At 39.2% G+C, this 18,314-nt stretch overlaps 3 protein-coding genes across 4 annotated transcripts; 2 read left to right on the forward strand and 1 right to left on the reverse strand.

Moving 5' to 3' along the window:
- Positions 1 to 2,398: 2,398 nt before the first annotated feature.
- cilk1 (ciliogenesis associated kinase 1) lies at positions 2,399 to 10,758 on the forward strand. Its single transcript, XM_010774624.1, has 14 exons — positions 2,399 to 2,569; positions 4,192 to 4,445; positions 4,539 to 4,593; positions 5,737 to 5,858; positions 5,949 to 6,028; positions 6,122 to 6,254; positions 6,340 to 6,511; positions 6,977 to 7,144; positions 7,231 to 7,611; positions 8,213 to 8,421; positions 8,585 to 8,727; positions 9,030 to 9,146; positions 9,246 to 9,353; positions 9,957 to 10,758. The coding sequence occupies exons 2-14, from the start codon at positions 4,345 to 4,347 to the stop codon at positions 10,106 to 10,108; spliced, it is 1,941 nt and encodes a 646-aa protein (XP_010772926.1). The 5' UTR covers positions 2,399 to 2,569; positions 4,192 to 4,344; the 3' UTR covers positions 10,109 to 10,758.
- A 1,525-nt stretch (positions 10,759 to 12,283) lies between these two features.
- Positions 12,284 to 14,393, forward strand: LOC104948425 (glutathione S-transferase 3-like). The gene is made up of 7 exons (XM_010774625.1): positions 12,284 to 12,366; positions 12,470 to 12,587; positions 12,698 to 12,749; positions 12,996 to 13,128; positions 13,216 to 13,351; positions 13,471 to 13,596; positions 14,092 to 14,393. Exons 2-7 carry the CDS (start codon positions 12,501 to 12,503, stop codon positions 14,227 to 14,229), a joined length of 672 nt encoding a protein of 223 aa, XP_010772927.1. The 5' UTR covers positions 12,284 to 12,366; positions 12,470 to 12,500; the 3' UTR covers positions 14,230 to 14,393.
- Positions 14,394 to 14,477: 84 nt separating this feature from the next.
- Positions 14,478 to 17,560, reverse strand: tmem14a (transmembrane protein 14A). 2 transcript variants are annotated; one of them, XM_010774627.1, is made up of 5 exons: positions 17,461 to 17,560; positions 15,570 to 15,652; positions 15,370 to 15,471; positions 15,197 to 15,284; positions 14,478 to 15,014 (listed from the first exon to the last, which is right to left on the reverse strand). In XM_010774627.1, the coding sequence occupies exons 2-5, from the start codon at positions 15,643 to 15,645 to the stop codon at positions 14,972 to 14,974; spliced, it is 309 nt and encodes a 102-aa protein (XP_010772929.1). In that variant the 5' UTR covers positions 15,646 to 15,652; positions 17,461 to 17,560; the 3' UTR covers positions 14,478 to 14,971. The 2 variants fall into 2 exon arrangements, with proteins under 2 accessions (XP_010772929.1, XP_010772928.1); XM_010774626.1 differs by having other exon boundaries at positions 17,437 to 17,509.
- Positions 17,561 to 18,314: the final 754 nt, after the last annotated feature.

The following is an 18,314-nucleotide window of genomic DNA, read 5'->3' on the forward strand; positions in this document are numbered from 1 at the left end:
CGACTCTTCCTACGTCAATCTGTTCCTAATACTGCGAGCTTTTTCGGTCAAGTTTATATCGGTCTGTCCAGGCTTCCACTACGGGAACATCCGTCGTTTGTCTGGGCCAGATCTCCTCCCCCATCTTACCCCTGTAACTACGGTATTTGGTTTCCGCTTCTGTTTTTGGGTAAGTGGGGGTTTCAGGGGGGTGAAGTTGGTTACGTGGGTAGTTGTTTTGGTATGTGTCGCGTTAGGTACGACTAAGCGGTCAGGTACGATGTCTTACTACCCTTTCACGGGACCAACGTAGACCGTACGCTGTCAAAGGGTTCGGTCCTCCACCGTACGCTAAGGTATCGTACTACCAGTTTCTCTCCATAAATGTCATTTCATAAATCAATTTCAGTTATATTGTTTCGTCACGTATGGACAGTCTTTGTCTTCAAGATACTCTACTACTGTGAGGGAAGCTAAGGAATCCGAGTCAATCTACGTACTCAAATCTGTGTATCCATATCGACTAACACTTTGATATTCTCCTGGTATTCCCAGCCTATAATTTGCATCTGTGTGCCTCGACTACAAGGGATGTCAATAATACATATGTGTCGGGTCTGTGTTATGATACTGGTAACCTGACTTCTCGGTTGTGTTCGTTCACAGTTCTCATCTCGAGCTGTCTGGGTGATAATGACCGCGCGTCGCAGCGGGGTACGAAGATGTAGAAATAGATATCTCGTCTAATGTCCTCTCAGTTGATACGGTTTACCATCTCCTTCTCATACTTATGTCTCCTACTAAAAATAGTACATACAGTTTACTGAAGTTTGCGATCGGAACGAAATTACGTCTAGTCGTTCACATGTTACGAATTTGATCAAGATGTCTTCCCGTCTGTCGTATTACCTGTTCTCAGTCTTCTCCCTTTCAGATGTGTGGCTTTTACCGAAGTGTACTGCTGTCTCTGTGCGTCGGATAGATCATGACCCCGTAGGATGTCGTCTGCTTCATCCCCCATGCAGTAGATCAGCGTGTTCACCTGGTTAGCTTCTGTGCTAAGATGGAGGTTGCTGGCCAGTCTGAACCTCTCGAACCTGCGTATCCATCGCTCCCAGTCCTGAGGCTTTGCAAAGTCGAATGCTTCAGGTGGTTGGATGGTGAACGTAGCACTCGGAGGAGCGTTAGCATTAGCCTGTAGCTGGGGAGGTTGTGGAGGCTGTGCAGCCGGTGCGGCTGCAGCTCCGTCGTCGTCTAACATCTCGCCGCCTGCAGACGTTAACTTTCCACAACCCTCTTTCCAACTTCAACCTAGCTCTTTACCGCTGCCCACGTTCTGACACCATGTCGTGGTAAGCGTAAAGTAATACAGACGGTTTAGAGCATGGTGGTTACTTTATTCAGGCTTGTACTCTCCATGTCATTTCGTAGTAGCATGACCAGTCGTGTCCACATCCGGTCTCATATATCCTGTTAGCTCTATCACAATAAAAGCATAACAGCTACCACCACATGTGCGTGCGTGCGTTCGTGTGTGTGTGTGTGTGTGTGTGTGATTAAGTGTATGGCTATGCTGCTTATAGTAGTAATTTTCGTTAAAAAAAAAAGAAGTTAATTCATCGAATCAGAACTTTTTTAATTTATGTATTTTACCTTATCTACTTAGGATAAACATTGTACCCACTGCTGTGTGTGTCAGTATGGAGCAAAGTATATACCCTACCTTGCTTATGTACAATTTTGATATAGTTTGATGTCAGATACTTTTGAGTTTTTTACACCACTACATTTCAGAGGGACATTCGAAGCATGAAAATAACCAAAACTAAAAATGAATGATCAATATAACCCCAATATTAAAATACTGCTTGTGCACTAGAGTCGACTCCTTCACTTTTAATTTGATCAGAGAACAAGAGGGTCGTACAAGAGCGTACATACTCGGTCACTTCCGGCTTTGCTTTGTGCCGAGAAATCTTTCGTATACAGTGGTATTTTTGGTACACAGTTGTTTTTGTATTATTTTCCATGTTATCATGAACAATATTCATTATGCCATGTAAGTCTACCGACTATGTTTTAGATTGTGTATGAGTCTGGGAATCCCTGTTTTGAATTGAATGTAATATTACATAAACTCTGCGAGGTAGGCATGGCCCGTATAAAGGCAGCGTGTGGACTAAAAGAAGAAAAAAAGAAAGACATGAATTGCCTTTACATATTCAAAATATTGTTTCATAGACATTAAGGTGTTCGGACCATAGACTGTATAAAGGTTCTTACCGGTTCGGACGCTGGAGAAAAGGATGCAGTGATTTATTTCAATCCCGTGTTGTGTCTTTGTTGACGGAGCTGTGATTTGTTGAAATTACACCGCAAACAATTTTTACAGCATCGCGAGATTATGATATGTTCTGTGACGAAAGGCCCTAGATGAAATTGTATTTATGTTGTGTGTGGATGCACTGGATCTTGATGCGGTTATCTGCCTTCTTTCGCTGTCAGACAGCTGATTATTCCACTAAGACAGTCGTTGAACATCGACTACAAATGATCTGCTATGTCTTGTTGTCGATTTGAAGCGAGGACGGTGAGTGCTGTCTGCTGCTTTTCGTTGTGTTTTGAATTATGAGCCCATTCAGTGCAAACAGGCCAGTTTTCTCTCCTTTAGCATTTTAATGTTGTCAGCAGCTGGGCCACCACCAGCACCATAACTCAATTAGAAGATAGCGTTAGTTGCATCATGTTTGCTACCAATAACTGCACAGAGGATTCGTGAAAGCTGAGCCTAGTTACAAAATGCAACATAACGCATTAAGCCCAAATCTTTAGATGAGTACAGTGGGAATTATATCGGATGTATACATATTTTTGTGCTTAAGTGCCGTTGCGTTAGCGTTCACTCTGCTTTACTAAACTAGGAAACACACATGCTAGTTTGTACTTTTGCTGACAGAAAATTAGGTAGTATGGTAACATGTTGGGGAAGATGTAATTGACTATATCAGAAATCTATGTGAGTCAGTAAACATCATCACTGACTATAACAGCTGCTACCATTAACTTTGATAAAGGACATTTGCACTGATAAATTTGGGCAATTTTCATCCTTATTTCTTTAAAAGATGTCATAAGGTGAGACACTTGTACTTTGTACAGAATGTATTTTGTTAGTTACCAGTTGAAGTTACTCCTGACATGTACATGTTGTGTTTGTTTAAGCTTTTTTTTCCTTCAAAAATTATGATGACCTTTAGGTGAAATTGCATCTTCTATCTTACTGAAAAGTCGACTCCTCAACTGGAGGTCTCAAGTTTCCACATCACCTTGTAAACATATGAAACTTATGAATATATGAACATTTCCCTCTTCATAAGGTGGTTTTAAAGAAACAGACAACATACGGATATCATTATGCACATTGAAGTTCATCTAAGTGATTTCACAACAAGTAAACCACATTTCTTCAGTGGAGGGGGATTGTAGTTATATAGACTATACCTCACAGGGGTGCTGGGATCGTTGCTTAAAATCCTTTATTATCCTAAATTCAGAAAAACTGTGGTCCTTTAATAACCTGCCTTCTTGGTATAAGGTGGATTTCTTGATATGTATATTTTATAATGGTTTATAAAGAGTGTTAAATAAACCTTGTAACTTAGATTGAGGCGGTCCATTTCAAATGTATTTGCACCACTAAGAAATGTTATATTAGGCAATATTGCTAAATCGACGGCAAATATTTAGGCAAATACTTACAAACCAAGAATACTATGTACAGTAATGCATAACATGAAGTTCAGGAAACATTTAGAAACAATAGGTTCATCTCAATGTCCCTCCTCGACTCCTCTCTTCTCCTCCTCCCGTACTTGACCCGGAAATCAATCAAGACACGCCATGTTGAAGGACGTCCCAATTGCTGAAATGCACACGGAGGAATCGAGGAGAGGTGAGGGAGGAGGCTTCCAGAGGAGACGAAAGGGAGGATACACGAGAGCAGACTACGCGGCAGTGTTTTCACTACTCGCGTATAAAAGCCCTGCCCCCACCTTTACAGCCTCTGCTCACTGCAGCTGATCTTACCGTTAAAGGAGGATCAGTTGGATGCATCACATGATCCTACTTTGTATAAAATGAGCCATGTACATTTGAGTTCATTTGCCTACAAAACTAACTTGTTCTTTTGTTGTCCATCCCTCACCTTCTCAGCCTGAAGGAGGCAGGTCCAGGACACCATGAGTCCTCCAGCTCTGCTCTGTTGTCACAGGAAAATCTGGCTGCATTCCGCAGCAGGAGGCAAAAGCATCTCTTCTGACCACCCAATTAATATCTTCTCCCGGATGCTGTGGCAGAACGAGCACAATGAATAGATACACCAACATCAGACAGCTCGGGGATGGCACCTACGGCTCCGTCGTCCTCGGCCGCAGTCTGGAGTCAGGAGAGCTAGTTGCCATAAAGAGGTGAATATCCCCAAAAATGTTATGTTGGCATCTTTTTTCTGTAGATATACAATATGATGTAATTTTCAATAAAATGTGAAAAATACATTTCAGAATGAAAAGAAAATTCTACTCCTGGGAAGAATGCATGAACCTTCGTGAAGTCAAGGTGAGTTTTTTTTCTACATTTTTCCACACTATTAAGGAGCAAGTGTTATGAAACAAATCTACCCTAAAACCAACCTAAAGGAAATGCCCTTTTCTTTACTTGAATATTACATTACATTACATTTAGCTGACGCTTTTATCCAAAGCGACTTACAATAAGTGCATTCGACCAACAAGATACAAACTTGAAGAAAACAGAATCATATAATTACATCAGGTTAAATCTTGTCTTATGTGGAGTTTCAGCTCCATTCTCCACATATTTGGGGTGAAATATCCCAACGCTCTGCTGTATTACTAGCTTATCTTAAAATGTATGTTTTGGAGAAGTAGAACAACCTGACAACAACAACAACAACAACAACAACAACAACAACAACTGCTGATTTTAGGTGATCTGTATACCTTCTCCCACAAAATGTGTTCTGTATTTCTCCTGAGTCTTTTATAATTAAGTACATACATTATGAACATCAAAATGTAATACCAAACATTACATTTCACAGTAGCTGTTCTGATGCAGCGACCACATGATGTTGTGTTGGGGCCCCTCCTGTTACTGTCTGTTTTGAAAATGTCAAATACTCTTTATTGTTTTTTTTCACACCATTTCATTGTGTTACTGTCTACATTTCCTCACAGCTCAAAGTCACACACCAGCTCTAAGAGTTGAAGGTGATTGTTGTGTTTTGAGCTTGGGCTCCCATCCCTCCTTTCCTAGAGCTCCACCTTAACGCAGAAAACATGTACAACACGCTGGTCCTTAGAGTCCTGCTAATTGGATCATAATCACAGCATGTCACATCAAAATCTGAGAATCCCATTGCAGCTTCTTTCCCCTTTACTTAAATGTAGCATGGTGAACCTATAGCGTCCCAGTGCATGGGAAAGGTGTATATTTCTCCACCCTGCTTTCTATTTTCCCTCTTTTAAATTGTAAGTTGAAATCCCACCTTTGCAGCATTTCTCCCCCAAACTCCATTGTGTTCTTACAATAGCCATGTTTTAACAAGAAGGGTTTGTGTCATAGTTGCAGGGCGTGCTTTTGAATGTGCTGCAGTGACCTGTGTGTTTTTTCCAGCATGGCTTTTATTTCTACTCCTTTGCATTTCTCATATTCTAACATTATCTGTTTCTCTTTCAGTCCTTAAAGAAACTCAACCATGCCAACGTGATTAAACTCAAGGAAGTCATTCGAGAAAATGATCACTTGTACTTTATATTTGAGTACATGAAGGAGAATCTATATCAGCTCATGAAAGACAGGTGTGTATATATTTTACTTGTAGCATTATTTAATCGTGTGCTTAGAGTTTTTTAACCACTGGAGTTTTCTAATTGTTCTTCTTGCTGCAGGACTCGATTGTTTCCTGAATCTGCTGTGAGAAATATAATGTTTCAGATACTACAGGGGCTTGCGTTCATTCATAAACATGGTATGTCTTATTTACGACTCTGATGCTACATTTATCCTGTGACAAATTGGACATTTTGTACAATTTGAGTAATGCAATGTTTCTTTTTTTTAGGTTTTTTTCACAGGGACATGAAACCGGAGAATCTTCTGTGCATGGGCCCGGAGCTGGTGAAAATAGCCGACTTTGGGCTTGCCCGGGAAATTAGATCTCGACCACCATACACAGACTATGTCTCCACCAGATGGTGAGTATCTCTCAGAATATATATAACACACTGTTTAATACATTATTTACTCAAGTCTGAGTACCATCTCTTGTTCTTCCACCAGGTACAGAGCCCCAGAGGTGCTCCTCAGATCCACATCCTACAACTCACCCATAGACCAGTGGGCTATCGGCTGCATCATGGCAGAGCTTTATACCCTCAGGCCTCTTTTTCCAGGCTCCAGTGAAGTAGACACCATATTCAAAGTGTGCCAAGTCTTGGGTACACCAAAGAAGGTAAGATCTTTCACATGTGTGCAGCAGAATTATAGAGCACTGTATTTGACAAACCCAGTACTGTTGAGTAATCCTTCTCACGGTAGAGATACACTTTTTTTAAAGAAAGTATACATCGGCTATTCCACTGCATTTCATAAATACATTTGAGACCAGAGGCTTTCTTTTTACTTTGACTTGTCATTTTTTTTTGGAAAAACAAAAGTTCTATGTAGTAGTAATACATTTTTTTGTACATTGACACAAACATTGTATATAAAAAGTTGACATCGTTTTAGACTACCCTACGGAATCCTCCAGATTATAATTTCCCCCATCTTGGTTTAAATCAGAGTTCAACCAAGTGCAGTCATTATTCAACTACTACTATTGTAACAGTGAATACAAAAAGGATTTTGTTTTGACATTTCTTAATCACGTTACATAAATGTGGTGTGTCAAATGGCCTGTGTCTTCTCCCTCTAGAATGATTGGCCGGAGGGATTCCATTTGGCGAGTGCTATGAATTTCCGTTGGCCTCAGTGCGTTCCCAGTAATCTGAATACTCTGATCCCAAATGCCAGCCCTGAAGCCATTCATCTGATGACAGACCTGCTCCAGTGGGATCCCAAGAAGAGACCAGCCTCTGCCCAGGTAATGTCTGACCTCCTCATAGCTTCATAGCTCAACATGCAGAATGAAAGCTGACGTTGTTTTGTTCAAACCTGGATGTCTTTCAGTCTCTCAGGTACTCATACTTCCACGTGGGCCAGGCTCTGGGCACTCCTCAGCAGATCCTGGATCAGGGCCGGCCTCAGCCAGGCCTCGTGCCGCTGCATGTCCCTTTACAGTCACAGCAGTCTCTGCAGCAGCAACCCCTGCTGCTGAAGCCGGTGCCCCCCTCCCAGCCTCCCCCCCCCAGCCAACATTGCTCCCCCTCCAGGCCCCTGCAGCAAATCCAGCCCTCCGCTGTGTCTGCGGTGGCCCAGGCGGCAGCGTACCAGCGGCACACAGAGCTGGTCCGAGTGCAGCAACAGAAGCACATCCTGAAGCAGGAGCAGAGCGGAGGAACGCCACAGAGCCATCTCCCTTACATCGTGGACAAGAGTCTCCAGAGCAAGGTGAGGCTGGAAACATAAGAGTGTGTATTTATTATATATCTGTTTCTTTTGATGGCAAACATTCCATCTCAATATCTTCAAGTGGATGAATAAATATATTAAGCCGTTGCATGGAAACATAGATTAAACCTTAGGCTAGCAATCATATAAATCTGACCTCATATACATCCCTGATAATGGCTGATTGATCTAAGGATTATATCTACTGAAAAGGGATTGGATGATATGGGATTTTGTTGTGCATCGTTATAAAAAACATAAAACAGTAAATGAATGCTGGTGAATTTCCTCTATCCAGTTAATAGTTGATATCCTTACATGAGTGAACAATAGAGCCTTATTAACTTATTTAAGATTGTATGTTTGTGTTTCACTAAGCATTTTTTATCAACAACATGTAGGTACATATGTAAATTACATTTAGAATGCTTAAGTATCATTTAAAGAGGTTGAAGCCCATTTTCACATCACCCCATGTCTACTTATTACTACATCACTTTATTTTGATGATCGTCACTTTACATTTTTTAAATGATTATCCCTTGAAAATGAAATTGTTTAAAAATCCTCCTCATGCATATGGTTGATGCCGTTCTTTTAGCAAACGAGACAGGAGTCAGAAAAAGAACACCTACTGAGCTATCAGGTGAAGCCTAAAGGGGGGCGGCGGCGCTGGGGCCACGGCACGGGACACCACAAGGGTGAAGACTGGGACGACTATGAAGAGACGGATCTGACATCCATAAGTATTCTGGGAAAAACCAACTTCTCTGCAGAGCAGTCGAGGCAGGGGGAGGACTCACTGAGCAGGTGAGGCTATGATCTGTCATCGTGCGGTACCTTTTTATAAGAGAAAGTGGCTGTGCGAATGTGCAAACTAAGAATAGAAAAGAGAGCTGAAGTGTTTACATCAGTATTACTACAAGCAGGTAACACACTACCTCTCTCTCATTTAATGCCTTCTGTGTTTCAGATATGGAAACGTTTTGGATTACAGTCGACCCAATGGAAAGGAAGATGCGCCTTTAAACCTGAAGAAGAGTTCAGCCTATCAGGAGCCTTCAAGAACCGCTTCTGCCAAACAACATTACCTGAGGCAGTCAAGATATTTACCTGGTAATATATATTTAAAGACTTCCCTCAAATAAACATCAACTGTGTCAACAAGTGCTTTACACCCAATTAAATATATGATTAATGCAGGATTTAAAAAAACTACAATTTAATTCTGATTGAGATCTGTTAAGGAAGCAATCTTAAATGCAGTCTTTACAAATGTGAACAGTATATATCACTACAAAATAGTTGGTAACCTTAAAAAGCATAAAGGTAGATTGGAATTTGTTTGTCACTTTCTTCTTTCTATTTATAATTCTTCTTGTAAAATGTGTGTGATAATCTCTTACTGTTTTTTTCAGGTATTAGCACAAAAAAGAACGTAGCCATAAATGCCAGTAAAGACTTTGCAGGAAGCCATCTTTGGGGCAACAGCAGTATTCCATTTGGAGGGACTCTGCCGAGCAGAGGCGCTCACGGTAATGTCCCAGGACCTCCTGCACTTTACTACATGGTAATCATTGCAACTTCACTAGGTTCTAATGAAATGATCTGCTTTTGTTTGATGTAAATACCAGGTACCAATACAATTCCAGGGGGATACATGCCATCGTTTTACAAAAAAGACACGGGATCTGCGGGTCACAGAGGACCTCAGGGTCCTTCAGTGGAATCAACAGCATCAAGTGAGGACACATTTCATCACTTAGAGCTCTCTGCTATAGAGTGCTGCAGGAATGGGTCCTAAAACCCATCTAAGACCCGTCTTAACAAAGGTTTACAAGTGGTGTAATAAGACTACATCGATTTTCAGGGACAATTAAACGCGATCACACCAAACTTGGGAAACTCATGTTCTTGCTAGCCTGCGTTTACAGCCAGGTTATTCGTATACTCTCAAATGTTGTAACTCACAAGCTAGATCAAGCTTTGGTAAAAGAGGCGAGCTCTAAAAATCAATGAAGTTGGAAGCGTAGTAGTGATGTTGGCAGTCGTGCGATCGGGGTGTAGTTTGTTTATAGGTTTGAACATTTCATTAAGATTATCTTGTTGAACAAATTAATAAGCAAGTAACCTTTCCTTGCCCAGACATTTTTTCTGATTTAAAACAAAAATGGAAAAAAAAATCCCTTTGGCTTTTTTGTGATGCTTCCAGTTTGGCCTACAAAACATCCTCCCTGCTGCCCTTTACATTCAGCTTTCTATGTGCCAAGTTTTCAGTGCCCTGCCACCTAACATTGCCTCTTTTTTTTTTACATTTGATTTAACCTGTTTTGATGCCGTTTTAGATTATGCAACATGGCAGTCTGGCCGGAGTCCGATGAACACCTCAACCAACGTGCCGTCACCCAACAAGAGCACCCCCGGTCTGCTGCCTCGCCCACCGACACAAACCATCCACGGGCGAACGGATTGGTCTGCCAAATATGGACACCGCTAGTGCCCTCACTACAAACTCTTTCACCTCCAAAGAGTAGGCCTAGTTGTTTTATAATATAAGTCTGTACATACATCTTACACAGCAATAACCTTTAATGTTTTTCATTATGTGTACTATGAATGTTGTGAGATGTAAAAATATCTGAGATGTAAAATGTATATTTAAATGCAAGCGGCCAAAGTTTGAGCCCAGATTTGCTCCTCAGTGTTTCATTTTGTATTTCTATATTAAAGCTACAGAGGTCACAACTTCAGTTGTGTATCAGATGTATCATTGAATGTTCACCAACCTGTATACATAATATGCATATTATAATTGTATGGAAACTTCACTGTGACCTGTGTTTGGCTGCAACTAATTACTTTGCCTTTGTACAGTTTGGTGTGTTTTCCTTTTTCCCTGCTGTTTTTTTATGATGGTAGCCTTGTCAATCAGGTTACTATTATTTGTGCATTATATGTTTTTAATAAAATGTAATGCCTTGCTCTATTTTCAATCAAACAATGCAAATGGTTGCCACAATGTACAATTCAGTTTTATTTCTGAATTAAAATGATCCAAGACAACACGTTATACCCCCTTGGCCAAAGTGAGTGTGATTATTGAATTGCCTGTTATTGAATATGATTAAACTGTTGACTGGGAAGCCATATGTCCAACTTGTGCATTTTTTCACGGTACCATGAAAGTGAATGTTTTTATTAATTAAATAAATAATGTTTTTATTTAATTCATATTTTGTACTAGATGACATATCTGGCCATTTTCCATGTCCAGCTGCTGAGCATTCCAGCCCGGGTATATTCTGGCCAGCTGTATTAATCAGAAGCAGTTTACTGTTAATGCTATACTTGCATGAATGCATTGCTTCTGGTATTCTACAGTGGGCACATCATGTAATTAATTGTATCTATCCATGTTTTGGTACATAGTGTGATTGAAAGAAGGATGTTGCAATTGAATCAACTAGCAATGCACGAGGCCCTTTATGGATAACCTCGCTGCATTTGTCCTGAAGATGGCATAAGTACATAACCCAATATTATGGTGTCAAATAAACGGTGCTGGAGATGGAAGAGGTGTGGGACATGAGGTCAAATGCTGAGATGGCACTCAGATTTTTTGCTTAACTAAAAGTAGAAGTACAAATTTATATCGGTACTTTGTTACAAATAAAAGCCTCAATTCAAAATCTTAGTATCTGCATCAAAATATACTTAAAGAACCAAAAGTAGAAGTATTCCTTATCCGTAATAGCCCATTTCAGAATCATATTGAGTAACTGGGTTACTGTAATGAATATTAATGTGTTTTTATCACAGCTGGTAGATGTAGAGCTAAATGTTCAGACTGTATATAAAATAATCTAAATCTCAAAAGTAACTAAAAGCTGATTAACTGCCGTACTTTGTCCACTCAATTGTAATTAAAAGTCATAGTAGAATATGTCCCAACAATTGTCATAATAAAGTCAAAACAAAATGTCGTGTCATACATTTGAATCAATCTATAAAAGTATTATGTTTGTATTAACCGAACAGAAGAATAAATTGAAAGTAGTACACAAATTGTAAAAGTAAGGCAGACTGCCACGTGCAGCGCCTCATTTGGATGTGTCTGACGCTTGGAGCTTAACTTCCCTACGTTTCTCCTACAAATGGGCCTTGAGCTTGTTTGGAGGTTCTAGCAGGGGAGCGCAGCTACTGGTACACCGAAGGATGGTCATCATCCGCCGGGGGAACCGTCCTCTTCCACCGAGCGCGGGGCTTCGGGAGGGACACACATGGAGCGGTGAGGGAGGAAGGGGACACCCGCCTAGCCAGCCAGATCAGCCGAATAAACCCTAGCGATCAATGGGGTGACAGATGTCGCAGCCAGATCGCCCTCACATCCAAAGAGAGTAAAAGGGGCGTGATGTATATAGAAGGGAGAAAAACGCAACCGTTTACTGTCACGGTGTAGAATATCGACATAAGCGTTTATAGTTGGTATAATAGTTCACCTTATCTTCCCATTTATGTTTATTAACTTAAAATGTACAAATACTTAAAAGTTGCTGCAAATAGTCAGTAAAAGAATAGCAGTTAGTATTTTTCCCATGATGTCTAGCGCCAACATGTAAATAGTCCGCGTTTTCATTGGCTAAAATCAACCAATGAAACGTCTTCAAATTTCGTTCCCACCATAACTTCATCATATGATGACCTATCTTAACTTTTGTTGCTCACATTTCTCCACGACATCGCTGTGGTGCACAGTTAAGATCCAACACATTACAACTCATTTTGGGTATCATTTTCCGTGCGTATTTGGATTTTGTATTACTAATGTGTGATATTAATTGTGTGTTTTTTTTTTTAGATTAATCGATCCACTCCGAAATACTATCGCCATGGCTGGGAAAGTTGTACTTCACTATTTCAATGGGAGAGGGAAAATGGAGTCAATCCGCTGGCTCTTGACTGTTGCAGAAGTGGAAGTAAGTAAAGGGTGTGTGGTGATATTAACATGAGAATATCCTTATTGATTTTAAGGAACTTCAAACCTCCTGAATATATCCTAAATATGTCATGTGATCTCTGTTTACAGTTTGATGAGGTGTTTTTGACAACTCGGGAGCAGTATCTTAAACTCCTGAGTGGTAAGTGTGTTTCCAAAATGTTGTACAAAGTTTAAATAAACCTCTTGATTCTCTCTGGCCAATTTCCAAGTCACACCTTTTAATTTACAATGAGTTTATCATGTGACTTTTACCCACTTGTTATCTTTGTTAAGGTGAATGATTCGAATGTTTTATGACCTTTTGACAAAGCTATTATAAAGCTATTATACAATATAGATTGATGTTTTACCACACGGGTGTGCCGCTGCTGTGTTTCTTTTGCAGATGGAGACCTCATGTTTCAACAGGTTCCATTGGTGAAAATGGATGGCATGAAGCTTGTTCAGACAAAGGCAATCTTAAACTACATTGCAGAGAAGCACAACCTTCATGGAAAAGATCTCAAAGACAAACTCATGTAGGGTCCATTCTTTAGAAGAGTCATTACAAGAGTCTTCTTTTACATGTGATTTTAGTTGATGAAGGTGTCAATGCTTTCCCTCAGGGTTAACACCCACTCAGAGGGAGTGATGGATCTCATGGAAATGATCATGATGTTGCCCTTTGCCGCAGATGTCAAAACAAAACTGGACAACATTCAAAATAAAGCAAAAGACCGCTACCTTCCTGTGTTTGAAAAGGTACCACCATAAGTGTGATCAAATAACAGTTCAAGCTTGGTTAAAACATTTCAAATTGGAAAATGTATCTGTTAATTTGTATAATATGAAAACTAAAGTATGCGTTGTGTACATCTCAGGCTTTGAGTGGGCCCATATACCTGGTTGGAGGTAGACTGAGCTGTGCAGATGTGCAGCTGCTCGAATGCACCCTGATGTTGGAGGAGAAGTTTGCTGATATCCTTGCCGAATTCCCCAACCTCAAGGTAAATTTTAAAAAGAAACACACTTTATAACACTGCAGGTCCTTCCTTCCTGCAGCAGTCAGGCTGTTCAACCACCACGGCCCCTGCTAGACCCCCAAACACACACAACAAAGACTATAACACCCCATTTTGTGCAATACTGCTTATGTGCAATTCATATACCATAAATAACCGTGCAATATATACTTCCACCTTTAATACTTCCACCTGGCTGCTATCTCAAAACTATACTGGTACTGGATGTGTATTTTGTAAATTGTGTAATTTCTACTTTTATTTTAAATATTCGTATGCATGCTTCCTAATTATATTAAGCTATCTTTACTTAGTGTAACAATGTACATTTCCTCCTCTGTGGGACAAATATAGGTATTCTGATTCTGAAGACTGGATTTAAGTAAAAAACAAAAAAACAAATCTTAACTAAGAAATCCCTGTAAGTTGATCATTATTATAACAACAATGCACTGATTGGTTTTTATTTGATTCCTCCAGTCTTTCCAGGGCCGGATGACCAGTATTCCCGCCGTCAGCAGGTTCCTGCAGCCCGGCAGCAAGAGGAAGCCGCAACCAGACGGTGTATACGTGAAAACCATCATGGAGGTTTTCGACATCAAATTACCATTTCTGTGAACTCTGTCCTCCTCACACAGGCAGGGAGAATGATTGATGATGCAAGGACAGCATTTTGTCCACGAGGATCGACTATATTGCAATACTTCACTAACCACCACGAACGTTAGCATTAGCTTGACTGGAATCTATGTAGTTTGCACTGAATACATATTTGACAAACATTTAATGGCTGCTGTGTTTCTTTGTTCCGTGTTCATTCAATGACAGGATTTGTATAATATCCACAGTTTACATAAAAAACGTCATTATTTTAGGATTTGTTTATTTAGTTTTTCCATGAATACAAAAATCACTAACTTATTGACAGTAAATATCATTTGAAGTTAAAGACATGGCAAGTGAACCTTCAAGAATAAATATGTTGGCGTTCCTTTTTCTGTAATCTAAAACCATGATAGTATTAGCAGCCAGCAACACCAAAGCTGTAGTGAATAGAGTTAGCCCCCTGCCAACATAAGCTCATGTACATCTGCTAATCTTAGAGCATGACATTTACATTCATGAACATATAATACAAGAAAAAGCAGTTATTTATATGACATCACCAAAGCAGACTTACTGCACTAATATACAGTATGTTTTTAATCTTAAATCTGTAAAACACCCACTGGTGACTTTGTTTCTGGTCACATGTTAGTTAAGTAATGATACCAAACAAAAGGCTTGTTTTAGTATGCTGGGAATGCTGTTCATTCTAACAAGGCTGGTCCATTGATAGAGAGAGAGTCAGTCCAGCCTGTCACATCATGAGGGATAGTAACAGCCGAAACACCATCAACAAACTGTAAGAAAGAGACAGAAAATCAAAAGGTAATACATCATTGTCTGATACTTTTACAATATAATAGTAATATTATATAAAATATAGAAAGAATATATATAAATTGTGCAATACCTAGTCCTGGTTAAACACATTTACATTAATTAATTAACTTGTTGTCATGTTTATCAAGTTGAATCACACCTTAGCCCTGACATGATGCCAGCAGGCAATATTTTCCCAGATTTCTTGTATCTCATTCCCATCAGGACCGAAAGGACTCCAGCAGTTACTGAAAGTAAGAAAAATACCATGAACTAAATTCAATACTCTGATTTATATTTCTATTTATTTGGGACATGCTCAGCTGTACTCACGCAAAGAGACCTTGATGTCCTTTGGGTCATAAGAGATGTTGAATGCACCATAAGCAGAAAACCCACCAAAAACTAAACCGGCCATCAGGGACATCACGCTGCCTACGATCACACAGAGACACACAATGATTATCAGGGCTCATGTTTTACCTGACACATACTTTTCGTAAAGATTTCTGCCAAAATGAAAAGGGTTTAACCTTTTCTCGAGTAACCCATATATCCTCCAAAGGCAATGGCGAGAGCATAGCCGAATCCAATCCAGTCCACTGCCATCTCAAAACTGGGAACAAGTGCAGTACAGGGTGAGGTACGATTAGTAATAATGTTGAATTAAGACTTTATTTATTTTATTTTATTTAATCATTTATTTGGCGGGGAAAATGGACAGTGATGAACACTTAAAACATTTAAATGTATCAAGCGTAACAGTGCCAGATTTAGCTTTGAGCTAATTTCCATCCGCAGTCCCTCACATAAAACATTTAAGAAAATTACATTTTACAAACATAGCAGAAACAAAATACATGATATGCAAAAAGTGCAAAAGAGCAAGAGCAGCATATACAAGTATTTACCACATGGCAGTACAATATAGCAGCAACGACATATAAAGTGCAAGAGAAGATAAAAGAGCTACTTAAAGTGCAAGAGGAGATACCTCTGTATTAAAGTTCATTTAGCAATGATTGCACGTCTGTTTGTTTCTCAATCATTCTTTGAGTTGACCTTTGAAGCTATTGAGAGTGGGACAATCCCGTATCTCAGTTGGGAGGCTATTCCAGAAAGAACTGCTTTTAATGGAGAGTACATTTTGTCCAAAAGTGGTCCGTCTACGGTGGACCTCACAGTCTCCTCTGGTTTCTGACCTAGTGCAGCGTCCAGTGTGTTTTTTGTGGATGAATTCCCCTAAGGGAGAGGGGGCCAGTCCATGTAAACATTTATACAAAAACACATACTTTTAAAAGACTTAAAATTGTCAAAACTCAAGAAATTGTGTTTTTCAAGGATGGTACAGTGGTGGTATGAATATGGCTTTCTGTCAAACACCTCTCTCGTACAGCTGTTCAATGGGTTTCAGGTTTGTGGCAGAAGCAAACGACCCCTTTGTAAAACAGTATTCAATGTGGGATAGAATCATACAGTGGAGGTTTGACTTTGCAGTATTGACAGTTAAGAAAGGTCTAATTTGTTTAACATTTTGCAAGTTGAATTTAACGGTATTGGATACTTTCTTATGTTTCTTAAAAGTCAAGTTTGAGTCCATTATGACTCCAAGATACTTGAAGTGGGGGACTAGTTCTATTTCTGCTCCGTTTAAAAACCATTTGGATCCTTCGATTTTGACTGGTCGTTTACTGAACATTATGCATACTGTTTTTTTTGCCTTTAACTGTAAGCAAATGTTGTTCAGCCAGTGTTGAAGCAGCAAACCAAATCAAACAATGCCAAATTAAACAGTATTTTCAGCTTATTGAATACTGAAGTTAAGACATTTTGGAGAATTAAGTCCCTGCAAACGAGCAGCAAAGCTAGGATATAGGCGTAGTAGATTTTAAAACTGGCAAGTTTATATTTTCCTAAACTTTAAACAGAAAAATAAAAACAACTCTGATTAAAAAAATAAAAATTACTATTCTTTGTTACATGTAATGTTTCAATAGAGTTCTGACATCTATTTTAGAAAGTATGTGAGGTTTAGTCTAATTGTATTTGTGATGGAAGTATTTTCAATGAAAAATAAAGAGTTATAAAATAATTGTATAATCAATATAATTCTTATTATATATATATATATCAGCAAAATAACATGTTTTTTGTTTCCTAAATGAAGGATCAAACCCGTTTTGTCAATGCAAATCACCCTTTTTTCCACTGCACAATAACACTTGAACTTTGACCCCAGATTATCTCCCCGCAGTAACTGTGACAAACCTCTAGGTGTCGCAGTGAGACTCTAAAATCACAGCAGATGAAGAAACAAACAGCTCTACACGCACGTATTTTAATAATTTACCTAAAGTGACGTACGTTTTGTTATGATATTATCTTTCCGCATTAACTCACCTGGTCATGGTAAATATTACATACCTTTAGTCGAAACAAGTGAACAGCAGCACTTAGAAACCTCCAGTCTGTGACTGCACTTCCGTGTTACTGCCACTGCCCACAACACGCATGCGCAGTTCTGTTTGTGCTGTGTTCAAAGACTTTTGATAAAGAGGGAAAAATGATACACGATTGAAAACATTACAAATCAATACCAGTAGAGGACTAGTTTGTTTAGCTATTTAGCACCACTTCCCCTAAGAGTCAATATTTGAAAGGTATCTTGCGTTATACATGTAATATTTATGGAACAGAGCATTCCTTAAGTAAAAGTGAATTTCTCGTTGGCTTGATTTGTTGTCAGTGCATGTTTTGGACTGAAATTGTTTTACTAATTGTGGAGATTAAGGTCAAATAGAAACAAATGGGGAACATTTAGTATGAATATCACATACATAAATCATGATTTCTTCAGATTTTCACTAGAAATGTTTTATACTTGTATCATCAGAGATGTTCTGAATTGTGCAGAACCAATACTGCAGACATCTTAACTTCAGTCACCTTCTGTACAAAACAAAATGTACTTACATGTAGGTAGTTGTAATCACATCGTTTTTGATCAATATGAAAATTATCATTCTTGAACTAGTCATTAAAAAAAAACTGGATTACCAACCGGGCAACTTTTACAATTGAAAAGCCCAAGATTCACAGCATACACATTTGTTAGAGAATACTTAATAATAATAGATTTATTTTGTTAGCGCTTTTACAGGTGCTCAAAGACGCTTTACAGATATAATGAAAAGAAAAGAAAGGAACAACCGATAAATATATAGTTAATATAATTAATTATTAATTCATACTTACCACCATCCACTGAAGTAGGCTAC

Source organism: Notothenia coriiceps, unplaced genomic scaffold (genome assembly GCF_000735185.1).
Source record: "Notothenia coriiceps isolate Sejong01 unplaced genomic scaffold, NC01 NC01_scaffold00014293, whole genome shotgun sequence".
Taxonomy (NCBI): Eukaryota; Metazoa; Chordata; class Actinopteri; order Perciformes; family Nototheniidae; genus Notothenia; species Notothenia coriiceps.